At 43.3% G+C, this 20391-nt stretch overlaps 1 protein-coding gene and 1 long non-coding RNA gene across 3 annotated transcripts in view; one reads left to right on the top strand and one right to left on the bottom strand.

Annotated features, from left to right (window-relative positions):
- LOC144682758 (spermatogenesis-associated protein 13-like) overlaps nt 1-18628 on the bottom strand; it is a 342817-nt gene extending 324189 nt beyond the window's left edge. Inside the window, exon 1 of one of the 2 annotated variants that reach the window (XM_078545414.1) lies at nt 18364-18628. In XM_078545414.1, the coding sequence (XP_078401540.1) occupies nt 18364-18378 (15 nt within the window). In that variant the 5' untranslated portion in view covers nt 18379-18628. The remainder of the gene's footprint in view (nt 1-18363) is intronic. The other variant, XM_078545416.1, reaches the window with a different exon arrangement.
- The window catches only part of LOC144682759 (uncharacterized), a 37142-nt gene continuing 34639 nt past the window's right edge, over nt 17889-20391 (top strand). The window contains exon 1 of the long non-coding RNA XR_013577099.1: nt 17889-18048. This is a non-coding gene — a long non-coding RNA (uncharacterized LOC144682759). The remainder of the gene's footprint in view (nt 18049-20391) is intronic.

Here is a 20391-nt window from a genome sequence, read left to right as displayed (position 1 = left end):
AAATGAGGAAATAGAAATTCACATTTCTATCTTTCCTCAATTCTGATGATGGGTCACAACAACCTTTTTTTCTTAAATTCATTCACGGGATGTGGGCTTCGCTGACAGAGCCAGCATTTATTGCTCATCCATAGTTGCCATTGAGAAGGTGGTGGTGAGCTGCCGTCTTAAACTGCTGCAGTCCATGTTGTGTAGGTACACCCACAGTGCTGTTAGGAAGGAAGGGAGTTCCAGGATTTTGATCCAGCGACAGTGAAGGAACAGTAATATATTTCCAACTCAGGGTGGTGAGTGGCTTGGAGGGGAATGTCCAGGTGGTGGTGTTCCCATCTATCTGCTGACTTTGTCCTTCGAGATGGTAGTAGTCATGGGTTTGGAAGGTGCTGTCTTCCAAGGAGCCTTGGTGAATTCCTGCAGAGCATCTTGTAGATGGTATACACTGCTGCTACTGTGTGTCAGTGGTGGAGGGAGTGAATGCTTGTGGATGTGGTGCCAATCAAGCAGGTTGCTTTGTCCTGGATGGTGTCAAGTTTCTTGAGTGTTGTGGGAGCTGCACCCATCAGACTCCTGACTTGTGCCTTATAGATGGTGGACAGGCTTTGGGGAGCCAGGAGGCAAGATAATCATTGCAGGATTCCTAGCCTCTGACCTGCTCTTGCAGCCACAGTATTTATATGGTTAGCCCAGTTCAGTTTCTGGTCAATGGTAACCCCCAGGATGTTGATAGTGGGGGATTCAGTGATAGTAATGATATTGAACGTCAAAGGGGCAATGGTTAGATTCCCTCTTGTTGGAGGTGGTCATTGCCTGGCACTTGTGTGGCACAAATGTTACTTGCCACTTGTCAGCCCAAGCCTGGACATTGTCCAGGTCTTGCTGCATTTGAACATGGACTGCTTCATTGTCTGGGGAGTCACGAATGGTGAACATTGCGCAATCATTAGCGAACATCCCCACTTCTGACTTTATAATGGAAGGAAGGTCATTGACGAAGCAGCTGAAGATGTTTGGGCCGAGGACATTATCCTGAGGAACCCTGCAGCGATGTCCTGGAACTAAGCTGATTGACCTCCAACAATCACAACCATCCTTCTTTGTGCTAGGTATGACTCCAACCAGTGGAGAGTTTTCCCCTGATTCCCATTGACTCCAGTTTTGCTAGGGCTCCTTGATGCCACACTCAGTCAAATTCAGCCTTGATGTCAAGGGCAGTCACTCTCACCTCACCTCGGGAGCTCAGCTCTTATGTCCATGTTTGAACCAAGGCCCTGGCAGAACCCAAACTGGGCATCAGTGAGCAGGTTATTGCTAAGCAAGTGCCGCTTGATAGCACTGTTGATGACCCCTTCTATTACTTTACTGATGATCGAAAGGAGAATAGTGGGGCAGCAATTGGCCAGGTTGGATTTTTCCTGCTTTTTGTGTACAGGGCATACCTGGGCAATTTTCCACACAGCCAGGTAGATGCCAGTGTTGTAACTGTACTGGAACAGCTTGGCTGGGGGCGCGGCAAGTTCTGGAGCACAAGTCTTCAGTACTATTGCCAGAATATTGTCAGTGCCCATAGCCTTTGCACTATCCAGTGTCTTCAGCCATTTCTTGATATCATGTGGAGTGAATCGAATTGGCTGGAGACTGGCATCTGTGATGCTAGGGTCCTCCAGAGGAAGCCAAGATGCTTCATCCACTCGGCACTTCTGGCTGAAGATTGTAGCAAATGCCTTATCTTTTGCTGGGCTTCCCCATCGAGGATCAGGATATTTGTGGAGCCTGCTTCTCCTCCAGTGAGTTGTTTAATTGTCCACCATCATTCATGACTGGATGTGGCAGGACTGCAGAGCTTAGATCTGATCCGTTGGTTGTGGGATCGCTTAGCTCTGTCTATCACTTGCTGCTTAGGTTGTGTGGCATGCAAGTGGTCCTGTGTTATAGTTTCACCAGGTTGACACCTCACTTTTAGGTATGCCTGGTGCTGCTCCTGGCATGCCCTCCTGCACCCTTCACTGAACCAGGGTTGATACCCAGGCTTGATGGTAATGGTGGAGTGAGGGATATGCTAGGTTATGAGGTTACAGATTGTGCTCAAGTACAATTCTGCTGCTGCTGATGGCCCACAGCACCTCATGGATGCCCAGTCTTGAGATGCTAGATTTCAAAATCTACCCTATGTAGCACACTGGTAGTGCCTCACAACACAGTGAAGGGTATCCTCAAAGTGAAGGCGAGACTTCGTCTCCACAACGACTATGCAGTGGTCACTCATACCGATACTGTCATGGACAAATGCATCTGCAGCAGGCAGGTTGGTGAGGATGAGGTAAAGTATGTTTTTCCCTCTTGTTGGTTTCCTCACCACCTGCTGCAGACCTGGTTATGTCCTTCAGAGTCGGCCAGCTTGGTCAGTAGTGGTGCTACTGAGCCACTCTTGATGATGGGCATTGAAGTCCCCCAACTAGAGTACATTCTGCGTCCTTGCCACCCTCAGTGCTTCCTCCAAGTGGTGTTCAACATGGAGGAGCATTAATTCATCAGTTGAGGGAGGATGGTACGTAGTAATCAGCAAGAGGTTTCCTTGCCCATGTTTGACCTGATGCCATGAGACATCATGGGGTCCGGAGTCAATGTTGAGGACTCCCAGAGCAACTCCCTCCCATCTGTATACCACTGTGCCACCACCTCTGCTGGGTCTGTCCTGCTGGTGGGACAGGACATACCCAGGGATGATGATGGGGGTGTCTGGGCCATTATCTGTAAGATATGATTCCGTGATGATGATTGTATCAGGCTACTGCTTGACTAGTCTGTGAGACAGCTGTCCCAATTTTGGCACCAGCCCCCAGACATTAGCAAGGAGGACTTTGCAGGGTCAACAGGGCTGAGTTTGCCGTTGTTGTTTCTGGTACCTAGGTCAATGTTGGATGGTCCGTTCGGTTTCATTCCTTTTTTGAGACTTCGTAGCAGTTTGATACAACTGAATGGCTTGCTAGGCCATTTCAGCGGGTATTTAAACATCAACAACATTGCTGTGGGTCTGGAGTCACATGTAAGCCAGACCAAGTAAGGACGGCAGATTTCCTTCCCTAAGGGACCTGAAATGTTAACTCTTGTTTCTCTCCACAGTATTTCCAGTTTTTAATGTTAGGCAAGTTAATGATTTGGGAGCATAACATTTTTCATTAGAAGCAAAAATTAATAAGAAGCATTTTGCTAAGGATTGAAAGACAGAGAAAAGGACACCTATACATCTCCAGCACTCTGCAGCAGACATCACCTACATTATTTTGAGGCATATGTGGCTTATATGGAATTAATTAAATCATAGTTTGCTTGTAGGATACAAATTGTAATTGATATTTGATGGTATCCACATTTTTTCCATCAACAGGATGTAAATATTGTTCTTCGATCCACTCCTCATCCTGCCCTGAACATCCCCACAACATGTTTATGTTTTAGAGATAAACTTAATACCATTTTAGAAGATTTTTCTACAAAATTCTATGCTGTAAGCACAGGATAATTTGATCAAGTAACAATTAGAATGTAATTGAAAGCTTTGGTTATAGATATCTATCAAAATCGGTTTGCATGGTCCAACTGGTAGCGCTCATCCAGGACAGAGATGAAGAAGTCTTGTATTATAAGAGGTGACTTCCTTTAGACAAGGTAAGGTCAAGGCTGCCTAGTCAGCAGTTCAAGTAAAATAAGTATCCTAATGTCCTTGAGAAGTAGGGAAGTTCGTGTCCTAACACCCCTTCCTCAAGCAGCACCCCAAAAACATTCAACTGATCACTTTTCTAATCGTGGGGTTTTGCAGAACTCGCTTAATATTCACTGCACTTCAATATGAATTCAGACAATGTATCAAAGCTCTTCAAGCCAAGAAGTAAATCTTCACTGGCTGTGGAGTGATAAAGGGCCTCAAATAAACCTTCCTCTGCTCATTTCCTGCAATTCAAGGTTTTGCCATCTTCATAGAAATAAAAAAGGGAATAGGTTGAAGGGACAAAACCAACGTCCTTTATCAAAGAAACAAGCACCTTTTTGCATTACCTATAGGTTTGGTATCAGGTCATGATCTATAAATTCCTTATGATGTTCAGGTTTGACCTTTTGACACATGCAGACATGCATGAACAACAACTTCTAGTGTAGAGCTTCTGAAACCTTTTCCCCACTGTGACCCCACCTTAATGCTTGAAAATTGATGCAATTCCTGAATGAGGGTGGTGGAGTGGGTTGTTGCGAGAGAGCTAATGGCTTTGCCCACATTCATTCTGAAGACTCTGACAGGGTCTCAAAACTAAGAGAGTCATACGCACACAGGTAATGCAGCCTCAGTGCTGATCCCAAAACTGTCCCGCCATTTGCCACAGCACACATTCAAAGTACCTCTGAGAATGCAAAGTACCTCCTCCATTACAAGCACATCTGTGGAAGTCCCTGATTAGCCAATCAGCGCAAAGAGGGCAGCGAAAGGTTATCCCATTGACAAGCCATTTGAGAAAAAAAAACATCCCGGCTACAGTCTACGCTCAAAAGTCATTGTTTTGGAGCTCGCAATGCCAAATGATCATACCGATGGGGCTCGCGACCCACAGGGGCCCCTGTAGTAGTAGAATATAGGCAACTATATATAGCAACTATACATAGTGACAGTTTTGCTGTCATTACTTTTCTGAAACTGACAGCAAGTCTGCACATGCACAGTTCAACACAGAAATCCAGAATTCGGCGCCAGCGATTCTACACTTCTCCAGAGGGTATTGAGGTCCCTACAAACTTTCAATTAGAAATCACTGAACTGACAGGGAATTCCCAATTAACCCTTTAATATTGATATTTAAAAAGTCCTGAAAAAGCTATGTGTTATTATTAGATGTAGCTGGGTTTTTATATGGTGTAGTAAGTCATTACTACTGAAGAAATTCTCTGGCCTGGGGAACTAATTTGTGTAATATTAATTTCTCCATTCTGATAAACTCCAAATTTAATAAAATCTTTTTTAAATGTTTATGATATTTCAGCTTGCAATTTTCATATCTCAACCATTTATTTTGCTCTTTGTAAAATTTATAAAAATATAAAGGATAATCAGTACATTTTACTTCCTGAACAAAAACAGAATTACCTGGAAAAACTCAGCAGGTCTGGCAGCATCGGCGGAGAAGAATAAAGTTGATGTTTCAAGTCCTCATGACCCTTCAACAGAGTTTTTCCAGGTAATTCTGTTTTTGTTTTGGATTTCCAGCATCCGCAGTTTTTTGATTTTACTTCCTGGTTTGCTCTGAGAATACTTCAATGTGATTGGCTGCTTGCCCCTGCTTGATGGCATCACTGTTGCTGGAGGCCTGGAGATTCCCTTGACTTGGCACCAGATTCAAACTAATGTCGAGAAAGTTGAAAATCGACACTAAAGGAGGTCAGAAAATCTTAGTGGGTAGTTTTGTTCAAAGTCACTGGCCAGCGCTGTACTTTACTGCTGACCACAATGGACAGCGGCTTTATTCAAATGTTATAATAGCATTAAATGCAGAAATGCAAGTCATGGGTACAATGTTAAAATGAACATTTGCCTAAATTATCATCACTTACCAGGAACACCTAGCTCAGGACCTCATTACAACATTAGTCCAAATATTGACAAAGGGCTGAATTCCAAAGGCAACATTAACTATCATTGACATCATTTTTGCATTCGACAGAGGTGGCATCAAGGGCGGAGTAAAATTGAAGTAAATGGGAATCGGGGGGAAAACTCTGCACTGGTTGGAGCCATAGCTAACATGAAAGAAGGTGGTTGTTGGAAGCCAATCATTTCGGCCCCAGGACATCATTGCAGGAGTTCCTCAGGACAGTGTCCTAGGCCCAACCATCTTCAGCTGCTTCATCAATGGCCTTCCCTCCATCACAAGGTCAAAAGTAGGGATGTTCACTGATGTTTACACAGTATTCAGTCTCATTCGAAACTCTCAAATCATGAAGTAGTTCATGCCAGCATGGAGCAAGACCTGGGCAAGATTCAGGCTTGGGCTGATAAGTGGCAAGTAACTTCTGCACCACACAGTTGCCAGGAAATGACCACTGCCAACATGAGATAATATCTAACCATCCGCCCCTGACAATCAATGACATTACTATTGCTGAATCACCAAGCATTCACATCCTGGGGGTTAACATTGACAAGAAACTTACCTGGACCAGCCACATAAATACTGTGGCTATAAGAGCAGATCAGAGTTTGGGAATTCTGTAGCAAGTAACTTTTTTTTCCCCCATGGGATGTCGCTGGCAAGGCCAGCATTTTTTGCCCATCACCATTTGCCCTTAAGAAGGTGGTGGCAAACCACCTTCATGAACCGCTGCAATCCATCTGGTGTATACCTCTATGGTGCTGTTAGGGAGGGAGTTCCAGGATTTTGACCCAGTGCAAGTGAAGGAACAGTGATATAATTCCCTGGATATAGGGAACTTGCATGTGGTGGTTTTCCCATGCGAATGTTGCCCCTTTCCTTCTAAGCAGTAGAAGTCACCTTTATTTTTATTTACTCGTTCATGAGATGTGGGCATTGCTGGCTAGGCCATCATAATTGCCCATCATAATTGCTCCTGAGATGATGCTGGTGAGCTGCCTTCTTGAATTTCTGCAGTCCAAGTGTTGTAGGAACACCCACAGTGCTGTTTGAAAGGCAGTAGCAGGATTTTGAGCCAATGACCATGAAGGAACTGTGATATAGTTCCAAGTCAGGATGATGTGGGACTTGCATGCATCTGCTGCCCTCGTCTTTCTAGGCGGTAGAGGTCGTGGGTTTGGAAGGTGCTGCTGAAGGAACCTTGTTGAGTTTCTGCAGTGCATCGTGTAGATAGTACACACTGCTGCCATTGTAAATTGGTGGTGGAGGGAGTGGATATTTAACACAGTGGATGGGGTGCCAATCAAGTGGGTTGCTTTGTCCTGGATGATGTTGAGCTTCTTCAGTGTTGTTGCAACCGCAAGCATCCAGGCAAGTGGACAGTATTCCATTACACTCCTGATTTGTGCCATCTGGATGAAGGACAGGCTTTGGGGAGTCAGAAGGTGAGTTACTCTCCACAGAGTTCCCAGCCTCTGACTTGCTCTTGTAGCTGCATAATTTACATGACTGGTCCAGTTCAGTTTCTGATCAATGGTAACCCCAAAAATGTTGATCGTGGGGGATTCAGCGATGGTGATGCCATTGAATGTCAAGGGAGATGGTTAGATTCTCTCTTATTGGAGATGCATCATTGCCTGGCACTCTTTTTTGTATGGCACAAATGTTACTTTGCCACTTACCAGCCTATGCCTGAATATTGACCAGATCTTGCTACATATAGACATTGACTGCTTCAGTATCTAAGGAGTCATGAATGGTGCAATCATTAGCAACATCCCCACTTCTCTCCTTATGATGGAAGGAAGGTCATTGATGAGGCATCTGAAGATGGTTGCACCTAGGACAATACCCTGAGGAATTCCTGACTCCCCAAAGCCTGTCTGCTGTCTACAGAAGTGTGATGGAATAAGCCAAAATCGCCTGGGTGAGTGAAGTTCCAACAACGCTCAAGAAGCTCAACACCATCCAGGACTATTTTTTAAAATTGGCATCTCATCCACCACCCGAAATGTTTACTTCCTCCACTAACACCGCACAGTGGAAGCCATTTGTACAATATTACAAGAGGCAGAAGGAGTAGATCCCATACAGCCCGTCAAGCCTGCTCTGCCATTCAATACGATCATGGCTGATTTAGAGCTTCAGTTCCACTTTCCCACCTGGTCCCCATATCCCTAGATTCCCTGAGAGATCAAAAATTTGTTTATCCCAACCTTAAATATAGTCAATGATGGTGCATCTACAAATCTCTGGGGTACAGAATTCCAAAGATTCACACCCCTTCAGTGAAGAAATTTCTCCTCATATGTGTCCTAGATTCTGCAGCCAGGGGAAACAACTTCTCAGTGTCTGAAGAGTCATACGGATTCAAAACGTTAACTATGTTTCTCTTTCCACAGATGCTGCCAGACCTGCTGAGTTTTTCCAGCATTTTCTGTTATTTATTCGCTCAGTGTCCACCCTGTCAAGACTTTTCAGAATCTTGTATGTTTCAATGAAATCACCTCTTATTCTTCTAAACTCCAGAGAATATAGACCAATTTACTCAACCTCTCATCGTAGGACAACTCTTTCATCCTAGGGACCAATCTAGAGAACCTTTGCTGTACCACCTCCAATTAAGGTTGCCAACCCTCCAGGGTTGGTCTGCAGTCTCCAGGAATTGAAGCTCAATCTCCAAGACATAGCCATGTGCAACCCTGAAGAAAAATCATTGTGACATTAAAAAAGAATTTTTGTTTGTCATTTTCTTTACCAGATATAAAAATATTGAAAATAGGAAAAAAAACAGCCATCTGGCCAACAGCAAATGTCACCCAATTGCATAATGAGTCTTTTTGCTTTCCAACTGGCATAGGAAGGCAGCCTGACACAAAGATGGATGTGTTTGATGAAAAATGGCTGGAGCTTGGGGGCCAAGTCATGTGATGAGTCCACCAGGAATACATTTAATCACGGTTGGCAACCCTACCTCCAATAAATATGGATGCCAAAACTGTACACAGTACTCCAGATTCTCTCTCACCAAAGCCCTATACAGCTGTAGCAAGGCTTCCTTATTCTTCTATTCCAGTCCCCTTACAATAAAGGCCCACATACTATTTGCCTTTCTCAATTGTTTGCTGTACCTGCATGCCAATTTTGAGTTCGTTGGATGAGCACACCCAAGTCTCTCCAAACAATAATTTACAATTTCCACACCTTTTAAAAAAAATTCTGCTTTTCTATTAGACCAAAATAAATAACCTCACACTTCCTGGTACATAAATTATAATTCTGGAGTGCACAAAGGAGGAGGAGAGAGAATCACTGCAGGAAGATGGAGGCAAAGGGCAGCAGGCGCCAGAAGCATATTGCTCAAGTCCTAATGCAGGCCACTGGAGCCATACAGTTCATTGGTGAGGCCCTCAAGTGCCATATCAAGTGACTCACAAGCACCAGTGAGCGAGGCAGATGGGCAGACAGAGCCAGAGAGCACAACTGCTTTCCATCAACATGCCTTCAGCTGCAAATAAATACCAACCTCATTCTTGTTATCTACTATTACACTGTCCATCATAATGAGGACATAGTTGGCCGTTAGTGCAACCAAAATTTTACTCCCTAAATGCAAACTGCACCTGCTGTTATTACCTAGGTGCCACCCTTTGGTTAACTTATGTGTTCCTTCAATGCACACTCTGTGTGGCAGGACTCAACTGACAGGACTGTCAGATGTACCTTCTTCAAAGTGAAATAGTGATGATTGGCCTGCTGATTTTCTGACACTTGTAGATATTCAAATGAGATGATTTGAGGCTCTGAACGTTTTGCTGACTTGAAAAACATTGTTTTCCTGCATGCCAACTGCATCTGTGGCACTGATTAGTAAGCAACGTCATAATGTCCACAAGCATCTGAAAACTGGAAGAACTCCCACTACATAAGTGAGCCAAAGGCTCCTATAACAGCAGTTTGAGCATTAAGAAATACAACAACTTGCATTATATAATAAAAATATAACAAAAAAAAATCTTCCACTTATTTTCATTATTATTATTTTTAAAATTTATTTCCATTTTCATTCATTGTTTTATCCCCAGCTAAAAGCCTATTTTCGAACTTTCTTCCACCCCACCTCCACTAGGGCCATCTGTAACTTACCAGAGTGCTTACCCTGGTCCGGCCATTATGACATTCTGCTTTCTTAATGTCACCATTGGCATCTCCTTTAGCCAGTACAATTACCATTAACAACTCTTTAACCTTTTGTTTATGACAGCTTTTGCCATCTCTCCTTTGCCTCCACCTATCGCTGGCCTTCTACCCAGCTTCACCGGTTCCATCTATATTTCACCACATCTCTATCTCCCTTTAGATCTGAAGAAGAGTCATACAGACTCGAAACGTTATTTCTGTCTCTCTCTCTCCACAGATGCTGTCAGACCTGCTGAGTTTTTCCAGCATTTTGTTTTCGTTGCATTTATATAATCTGTTTAAAGACACAGGATTGAATGATATGCAGACGACTGGTTTAGTCATAAACTGTCAAATAAAGGGAGACCGTCAAAACGGCTCACTATTCCAGGATCATCTCGGGATGCTTCATTTCTTAACTGCAAACTGTCTTCTTAAACCTCTCTCCAGCCTCCTCAGCCCTCATCTCCAACAAGAGTGAGGAGCTCGAGGAATTCTTTGTCACCAAGGCTGAAGCCACCCAATCAGCCAAGGTCACTTCCTTCCCTTCCCTTTCCCAGCCCATCAGATCAATTGTCATCCAAGACTCCCTCCACCTTAGTCCTGAGCTTGTATCTATCTCTCCTCATGCCCTCTCCAAGTTCATCTTGTCCACAAGTCCCACCTCCTGCTTCCTTAACACTATTACCACAAAATTGCTGACCATCCAACTTCCCTTCTTAGTTCCACGTAAGCTGATTTTGTTAAATGTTGTCTCTAATCAGGTACCGTTTCCTTCTCACTCAGATCAAGCACCATCACCTCTCTCCTCAAAAACCAACCCTTTACTCATCTGCCCTTGAAAACCACCACCCCAACTCCAAACTACCTTTCCTCTCTAAAGTCTTTAAATGTGTTGTCACCTTCCAAATCTGTGCCCATCTTTCCCAGAACTCCATATTTGAATTCCTCCAATCTCTACCACATTACTGGAATGACTGTCAAACTCACAAATTGTATCTTGCATCACAGATTCATTATGGCACAAAACGAGGCCATTCGGCCCAATGCGGCCATGCCATTTCTCTGCACAGCAATCCAGTCAGTCTTCTTCCCCCATTCTAATAAGGATGGGGGATGCACAAGTAGCCAGAATTAGATGAGTGCAGATATCGGAGAATTGCAGGGCTGGAGGGGATTACTGAGATAGGGAGAGGTGCAGCCATAGAAAGACTTGAAAGTATGAATTTTAAAATCGAGGCACTGATTGACCATGACTCAATGTAGATCAGCAGGCACAGGTGTGATAGGTGTACAGGACTTGGTGCAACTTCGGACATGAGCAGCTGCGTTTTGGATGACCTCAAGTTTACAGCAGGTAAAACATGGCAGGCCAGCTAGGGTTGCATTGAAATTCTAAAGTCTAAATGTAACAAAGGCATAGATAAGGGATTCAACAACAGAAACCAAGGCAGAGGTGAAGCTAACGTTACTGAGGTGGAAATAAGTGGTCTTAATAGGTGGCACGGATGTGTGATTGGAAGATCATTTGAGGTTAAATATGACACAATGGTTGTGAACAGTCCAGTTCTGCCTCAGGCAGCTGACAGGGAGATGGATGGAGTCAGTTGTTTATAGAATGGATTTTGTGGCAGGGACCCAAGCAATGGCTGTGATCTGCCCAATATTTAGTTGAAGGAAATTTCTACTGATCCAGTTTTGGATGTTGAGCAACCAGTCTGACAATTTAGGGACAATTGAGGGGTAACAAAAGGTGATGATGAGGTAGAGCTGGATGTTGTCAGTGCACATGTCAAAGCTGACACAGTTTTTTGTCGAATAAATGACTTGAAATACATTTGCGGACATCTATTCTCGTAACAAAAAGTATTAATTTCTTAATATAGACCAGTAACAGGATGTGTGTGACAGAAGAAGCAGGTGGGTAACAATTGCAGGTAATTCAGCTTGATTTGAAATCTTTGCTTGTAACAGTAGCAGACAGGATCAAACACATTGTATCCTTACCAATAACTACCAGTACAGTGGCACAATAACCATTTTAGTTCTTTCCAAAGTGCTGATTTAAGATATTTACAAAATCAATAAAAATATTTGCAGAACCAATGAAGCACTACAATTGAAACTTAAAACTGTAAAAGAATATATATCAATCCACTGGGGCATTATCTAAGGCAATTCTGTGACTATATGGTAACTTTGACTCCATTTCCAAATGAAAGAAATTATGCAACTGAGACACCACAAAATAAATAGAAACTGTGCTAAATAGGTTTGGATAAAGAAGGTCATTCTATTTGACCTCATCTTTCCAGAATACCAATCCTGCTATGTAGCTGTAAATGAATGCAGTGTCATGCCCTCAATCACTTTTCCTAGCAACCCATTCCAGCTGACAACAACTCTCTGTAAATAAATAATTATTCCCATTTATATTAACTTGCCCTTCACTGCCTTGATCCATTGCTCCCCGTCCTGCTACCTTAGCATATTTCAAAGGATTGTTCCATGGTTACATTTTTTATTCAGTTTAATGTTTCAAAACATCCATAAAAAACTTAGCAAGTCAGTCTACATAGTTTATCCACGTCCATCTCATACTCCTGCCGTCCACTATTTGGTAAAGGGATCAATGGGTTCTTCAAAGAAGTCTTGAAAGTCAATGATCTTCACATGTCGAATAGAAAAGTCCGAGGTACATTAGCCAAGATCTATAAATTTCTGAAGCTGTGTAGGCCATCATTACCAAGGTTTTTTAATATAATTTCTGTTTTATTCTTCCACTAGATTGTTGATTAGTTTTCCGATTCTTGAAGTTGGGCGTCTTACATTACAATGCAATCTGGCTGAATCAGTCAAACCAATGCAAAAGATTTCCTCAGGGTAGTGTCCTAGGCCCAACCATTTTCAGCTGCTTCATCAATGACCTTCCTTCCATAAGGTCAGAAGTGGGGATGTTCGCTGTTTATTGCGCAATGTTCAGCTCCACTCATTGACTCCTCAGATACTGAAGCAGTCCTTCTCCAAATGCAGCAAGACTGGGCAATATCCAGGCTTGGGCTGACAAGTGGCATAGAAGCATAGAAACATAGGAAAAAGGAGCAGGAGTAGGCCATTTGGCCCTTCAAGCCTGTTCCGCCATTCATCATGATCATGGCTGATCGTCCAACTCAATAGCCTGCTCCCGCTTTCTCCCCAAATCCTTTGATCCCTTTCGCCCCAAGAGCTATATATAACTCCTTCTTGAAAAAATACAATGTTTCGGCCTCAACTACTTTCTGTTGTAGCGAATTCCACATGCTCACCACTCTCTGGGTGAAGAAATTTCTCCTCATCTCAGTCCTAAATGGTCTACCCCATATCCTCAGACTGTGGCCCCTGGTTCTGGACTCCCCCACCATCGGGAACATCCTTCCTGCATCTACCCTGTCTAGTCCTGTTAGAATTTTATAGGTTTCTATGAGATCCCCCCTCATTCTTCTGGACTCCAGTGAATATAATCATAACTGAATCAATCTTTCCTCATATGTCAGTCCTGCCATCCCAGGAATCAGTCTGGTAAACCTTCACTGCACTCCCTCTATAGCAAGAACATCCTTCCTCAGATAAGGAGACCAAAACTGCACACAATATTCCAGGTGTGGTCTCACCAAGGTCCTGCATAATTGCAGCAAGACATCCCTGCTCCTGTACTTGAATCTTCTCGCTATGAAGGCCAACATAACATTTGCCTTCTTTACCGCTTGCTGCACCTGCATGCTTACCTTCAGTGACTGGTGTACGAGGACACCCAGGTCTCGTTGCGCATTCCCCTCTCAACTTATAGCCATTCAGATAATAATCTGCCTTCCTGTTTTTGCCACCAAAGTGGATAACCTCACATTTATCCACATTACACTGCATCTGCCATGCATTTGCCCACTCACTCAGCTTGTCCAAATCACACTGAAGCATCTCTGCATCCCCCTCACAGCTCACCCTCCCTCCCAGCTTTGTGTCATCTGTAAATTTGGAGATATTACATTTAGTTCCCTCATCTAAATCATTAAGATATATTATGAATAGCTGGGGTCCCAGCACCAATCCCTGCGGTACCTCACTAGTCACTGCCTGCCATTCAGAAAAAGACCCGTTTATTCCTACTCTTTGTTTCCTGTCTGCCAACCAGTTTTCTATCCATCTCAATACACTACCCCCAATCCCATGCGCTTTAATTTTACACGGTAATCTCTTATGTGGGTCTTTGTCGAAAGCCTTCTGAAAGTCCAAATAAACCACATCCACTGGCTCCCCCTCATCAACTCTACTAGTTACATTCTCAAAAAATTCCAGTAGATTTGTCAAGCATGATTTCCCTTTCGTAAATCCATGCTGACTCTGTCCAATTCTGCCACTGTTTTCCAAGTGCTCAGCTGTTAACTCTTTTATAATGGACTCTAGAATTTTCCCCACTATCGACATCAGGTTGCCTGGTCCATAATTCCCCATTTTCTCTCTACCTCCCTTTTTAAATAGTGGGGTTAAGTGGGCAAGTAACATTCACACCACACAAGCGCCAGGCAATGAACATCTCCAACAAGAGAGAAATAACCACCACTCCTTGACATTCAATGGCATTACCATCACTGAATCCCCCACTATCAACATCCTGAGGGTTACCATTGACCAGAAATTGAACTGGACTAGCCATGTAAATACTGTAGCTACAAGAACAGGTCAGAGACTACGAATCCTGCGGCGAGTAACTCACCTCCTGACTACCCAAAGCCTGTCCACCATCTCCAAGGCACAAGTCAGGAGCGTGATGGAATGCTCTCCACTTGCCTGGATGAGTGCAGCTCCCACAACACTCAAGAAGCTTGACACCATCCAGGACAAAGTAGCCCACTTGATTGGCACCACTTCCACAAACATCCATTCCTTCCACCACCAAAAAACAGTAGCAGCAGTGTGTACCATCTACAAGATGCACTGCAGAAACTCACCAAGGCTCCTTAGACAGCACCTTCCAAGCCCACAGCCACTAACACCTAGAAGAACAAGGGTAGCAGACACATGGGAACATCACCACCTGGAAGTTCCCCTCCAAGCCACTCACCACCCTGACTTGAAAATATATCGCCAATCCTTCACTGTCACTGGGTCAAAATCCTCTACCTAACTCTCTACCTAACAGCCCTGTTCTGATTAACATATTGTTTATGGAAAAGTTCTGAATTGTATAATGACTGACTGTACTGCTTATAGCTATAAGGGAATTAAAGGACTTTCCATTGGGAAATGCTGCTTGCCGGTTTGGCACCAAAAGCAGACCTCAGTGTCATGTGGTCAACAAACAGTACAAAAATGGCAACAGCAAATCTGCAGTTAGATGGCCAGGCTTCATCTGGTCAAGGAGTCAGGTAGCCAGGTTGCACATAGGCAGTGTATGAAGTGCAGAACTGCACATAGGCAGCCACTGGGAGGATATAAAAGTAGGAACTTCGAGGCACACAGTGTCAAAGGAGGAGGATCCAGAGAAGAGAAGACATCGAAGAGGACAAAAGACAACATCACCTGTGTACAGACAGCTTCAAGGGACAAGGGTTGAAAGCAGCTTGTCTACTATCATCCATTGTTAAGCATTTCTGTTCAATCATTTACTTAATAAATTCTGTTTGCTTGTTGCACTAAATCATTGTCTGTTGCCATTTTGTCTTGTCCCAAGAACTGAGTTATGATCAGAGTGCTTCACAATGTTTTATTATGATGACGCATTGCACAGTTAATGGAATAGGTTCAGTTTATTTGGAAATTTGAACCATAACTTTATTTGGGAAAAACAGCAAATTCATGGTGCAATGTGTATGAATATAAATCATATCTAACTAAACTTCCAAAAAAAACTCAAACAGAAATTACTTTATTTATCATTTCAAATGGATTGATCAAATATATTGGTTCTGTGTCAACTTGTTTGTCTGGTTACAATCCTGTGAACTGCCTTGGGACATTTTATTATATGAAAGATACCATATAAGTCCAAGTAGTTTTTGTTGTATCAATATTGTGAACAGTCTGACTGAGCCCAAGAGCATTTGGAGAGGAGGATGGGATTGCTGGCAAAGGTACAGACTTTGTGGCAGGGCTGATGCAAACAGTTTTGGGCTTCCCAATGTTTAACTGAAGGAAATTGTGACTCATCCAAATCGGAATGTTGGATAAGTAGTCTGACAATACAGAGTTAATGGAAGGGTCAGGAGAGATGGTGAAGAGATAGAGATGAGTGTTATCTACCTATATGTGGAAGCTGATCCCATGTTTATGGATGCTTTCACCTAAAGGCAGCATGTACTAGAGGAGGGAACCAAGGATAGATCCTGGGTATTCCAGAAGTAACTACGCAGTGACAAGAAGAAAACCCAATTTCTAGGGTGCATTACTATGATCAGATAAATAAGATTGGAACCAGCTAACGTAAGTCCCACTGATCTGGATAATGGGTAAGAGACTTTGAAAGTATTGTCAACGAGGTCAAAGGTTGCGGAAGTATATTGTATCACACTCACTGACAGTGGATGTCAAGTGACTTTGGATCAGAAATTCTGTAGTGTACAGGCTATATGATATAGTTCCTGTAAGTTGTTCTCAACATAATTCAATAAAATGGTCAAATGATTTAACTTCCTTCAACTGCATAATCCTGATTATGCTTTCATTCAATTATTTACCTCAGCTTCCATAAATGTTTTCAAAGAGATTGTGCTTTATACAATTTCACTGATAATCTACAGTTAGAATGAATTTGTTGAAGACAAGGAACTCAAATTTCCAGTGGTTTATAATTTGCCACAACCCACTTGAGCTTCATTCTTTCAGTTTATGATATTTCAGAATCTGAGATTGAATTACTTCTTGTAACCCAATACAAAGCAACTAGTATATATTTATACAGGTGCAGAATTTCCCCAATAATCAACAACAAATGATTCAACTTGCCATAATGACAGTACAAAGGGACATCACAAGACTAGATTTTTAGGTGGACTTCGTTCCTGGAACAGCCTGCTTGGTCAATTGCCACTTGAGAAAGTTTGCCATATAGTAGATATTAAAAATTCTTGGTGCAAACTCCATTAATGTGGTTTTCATGTTTAAAATTGAAGTAAAATATTTTTAGTGCTCGAAACAAACAATATGTTCATACTGCATCACTTATTCTAAAGCCCAGTTATACAAGGGAAGCCTCTTCAACCAACAACATTGAACATCAATGTGCCAATGGCAGTGAGAGCATCAGTCGTCAGCATTCACAACTAAGAACACTGATTATACAAACAGCAAATATAAAATAGAATAAAAGCTTAATAAACAGTGCATATTTGTTCAAAAATACACAGGATGTCAGGAATTGAATGCAAGGCAAGAATCTAATCTTAAAGTTTCAAATTACTTATAAACCACTAGAGAACTGTCCTTATTATTTAGGAACCCCTGGATTAAAACCTCTAATCACTGTCAGTTTCACTTTATGTTATATGCAACGAACGCAGTTAAATTGGTGTTTATTGTGTGTTCACTGACCTACGAGGGCTCCGTTTGCCCCATGCTTCAAAATAAAGCCCTTATCCTAGTGTTTAAATCCTTCCATTATTTCACCCTTCCCTCCAGCCCAGCCTAACTTTACCCCATTTTTTCCCCCGATTACAGCCTCCAATGATGGCATCACAACTAATACTGTTGTGGGCAATGAGCCACCCATCCCCCCACTCACTGAATTCCCACCTTAAAACTTCAATTCTTCTCCCACCTTTTAGTCAACTCTCCCGAACTCTCTCTTTTCGACTTGCCATCACTTTCCTTGGACCTCTGAAGCACCACGTTTTTCTACGTTAAAAGGCACTATACAAATGTAAGTTATTGTTGTGGTTGATTTATTGTGCCGTTTTCACGGATGCAAATCCCAAGTGTGCAATGTCCTTAAACGATCTACAATAATGGACTTAATGGAAGACTTATCAAATAGATAAAAACTGCACTATCGAATTTAAGTGCTTTGCTCATCGCGATCAAAGAGTTAATTGTCACAGGTTTTTCACAGAATCCTTTTTAAAGCAAACATACAGGCAAGTCTAGTTCAAACGACTAGACCAGCTGCTGTAATTAAGCACACGAATAGCCAGACTGGCAGTTGGCGTTGCCAACGTGACCGTTAACGGAAAGAGCGCTTTCCAATGAGTTGGTCTAACGACCGCAGGTGAGTTGAGAGTTGGGCACAGACCAGCCCCGGTCAGGAACCATAACTACTTATTGCACTCGAATAGCTGGAGGTTAAAGTACACTTGCAGCTGGTGTGAAGGCGGTTTGGGTGAACGCCAGCCGTGTTAAAGGCGGCCGGGGCGCGGGGGGGGGTCCTAACCGACACCGAACAGGCCTCGAGCCGGCAGCTGAGGTCAATCAACCTGCGTGGACTCCCATCCCCTCCCAATCCACATCCCCTTTATCCACCTGTTCTTTTATTACTCGATTCCCTGATATTACTCCCAGCATCCCCTCCCTTAAATAAACTTACTTTGCGCCTCCACATCCCGGAGACGGTCGGCCGGACTCGCCTCAATCCTCGGCTCTTCCCGCCCCACCACACCACACAGGACCGTCTTTTCCTCCTTCACGTGCGGTTTAATCAAAAATCGCTGCCCTTCCCACGGTTCGGTTATAGGGGCCGCCGCTGGTGGGTGGAGAGTCAGCTTGGGCACTGCTGTCATTTGCATGTTAATGGTTGAAAAGTTTGCTCTGGGGAAGGACTTCAGGAACACTCACCCTTGTTGTCCCCAAAACCAAAACTACCAAACCGCTTTGTCTTTTATGTATGCGATTGACAGGTTGTTAGTAAGTGGTCGATAAATGAGATGTCTTGCCTTAAGCAGCCACCTCCCCAACCCCCGCCCTGCTTTTCATCAGTGTGGAGACAATGTTTCCCTCTGAAATGTGATCAGTGTCGTTGTGAAGAGTGATCAGGAGTGTTATCTGCTTCTTTGTGTTGAGGAAATAACATTGAAATGAGCAGATTTAATCCTCCTTACCTCTTTCTGTTTTCCAGTTTGTTTTTTAACTGCTTTTATGGTCAGACCACACAGAGTCGCATGAGTAGTTAAATAGTTTCCGAGTTTGTGCAAATAATGTTTTTGTTTGATCATGTTTTTAAGATAAGAATTGTTTTTTTTTTGGGGTGTGTGTGTTCCCATCAGTAGGGTAGAAATTCAGATCCGCGGGGTGGGTGAAGCTGGTACAATTGTGATTATCTGGGGGTGGGGCTACAATTTGTTCCAGAACCTGAATCTTCTAAATTTAAGCAAAATACTGCGGATGCTGGAAACCTGAAACAAAAACAAAAAGTGCTGGAAAAACTCAGCAGGTCTGACAGCATCTGTGGAGAGAAGGACAGAGTTAACGAAAGTTAACTCTGTCTTTTATCCACAGATGCTGTCAGACCTGCTGAGTTTTTCCAGCACTTTTTGCTTTTCTTCTAGATTTATGCCTTTTCCAAGTTTGCTTTTGTCCAGTTAATTGTTGTGGAAGGAGGTGGGCCCTGATACACAGATGACTTTGGGTGTGTGTTTGGGAGATTTAATGGGCTGTCCAGTGCCCAGCTTGCTCCCTGATGGATTCAGTACTTAGTAAGAGTAGGTGCCAGTCCCATTCGGATCCTCAAAAAGGTATCAACATCACAAGAGGTAATTGATACCAGAAAAATCTACATCTTTCAAAAGAGGGGGAGAAAAACGGTTGACGTTTCAAGTCCTCATGACCCTTCAACAGAACTGAGTAATATTAGGAGAGGGGTGAAATATAAGCTGGTTTAAGGGGTGGGTGGGTGGGGGGGGGGGGGGGGAGAGAAGTTGGGGGGTGGGGTGGTTGTAGGGACAAACAAGCAGTGATAGGAGCAGATAATCAAAAGATGTCATAGACAAAGGAACAAAGAGGTGTTGAAAGTGGTGATTTTATCTAAACGAATGTGCTAATTAAGAATGGGTGGCAGGACACTCAAGGTAGAGCTCTAGTGGGTTTGGGGTGGAAAGACTAAGGGCATTAAAGGTATAGATTTAAAAATAATGGAAATAGGTGGGAAAAGAAAAATCTATATAAATTATTGGAAAAAACAACTTGCTCCAACAACTCATCGACACCAACACCCATCTAGGACCCTCCACCCCTGCCTGTCCCTCTGTCCCCACCCCATCTTCCAATCCCAGCCCCAGCCGTGTATTCACTATACCCCCTGACCTTCCCCTCTCCGACGCTGAATGTTCAGTGCTCAGCAAAGGACTTAGTTTCATACCCTTACGCCCTCATCTCAATGAATTTCGGGGTCGGCACAATGTTGAATTCTTCTTCCGCCGTCTTCGTCTCCGTGCTCACTTCTTTGGGCAGGAGTCCTCTCCCGGTTCAACGGATCCTTTTACCCACCTCCAATATTCTCCCTCCACCTGGACCCCTCCCTCTGGATTCTTACCTTCTCTTGATCTTTTCATTGAGAACTGTCGGAGTGACATTAGTCGTCTCAATTTATCTGCTCCTCTCACCCATTCTAATCTGTCTC

This window comes from Cetorhinus maximus, chromosome 7, assembly GCF_964194155.1.
Source record: "Cetorhinus maximus chromosome 7, sCetMax3.hap1.1, whole genome shotgun sequence".
Classification (NCBI taxonomy): domain Eukaryota; kingdom Metazoa; phylum Chordata; class Chondrichthyes; order Lamniformes; family Cetorhinidae; genus Cetorhinus; species Cetorhinus maximus.
This window is presented reverse-complemented; position numbering and strand designations above follow the sequence as displayed.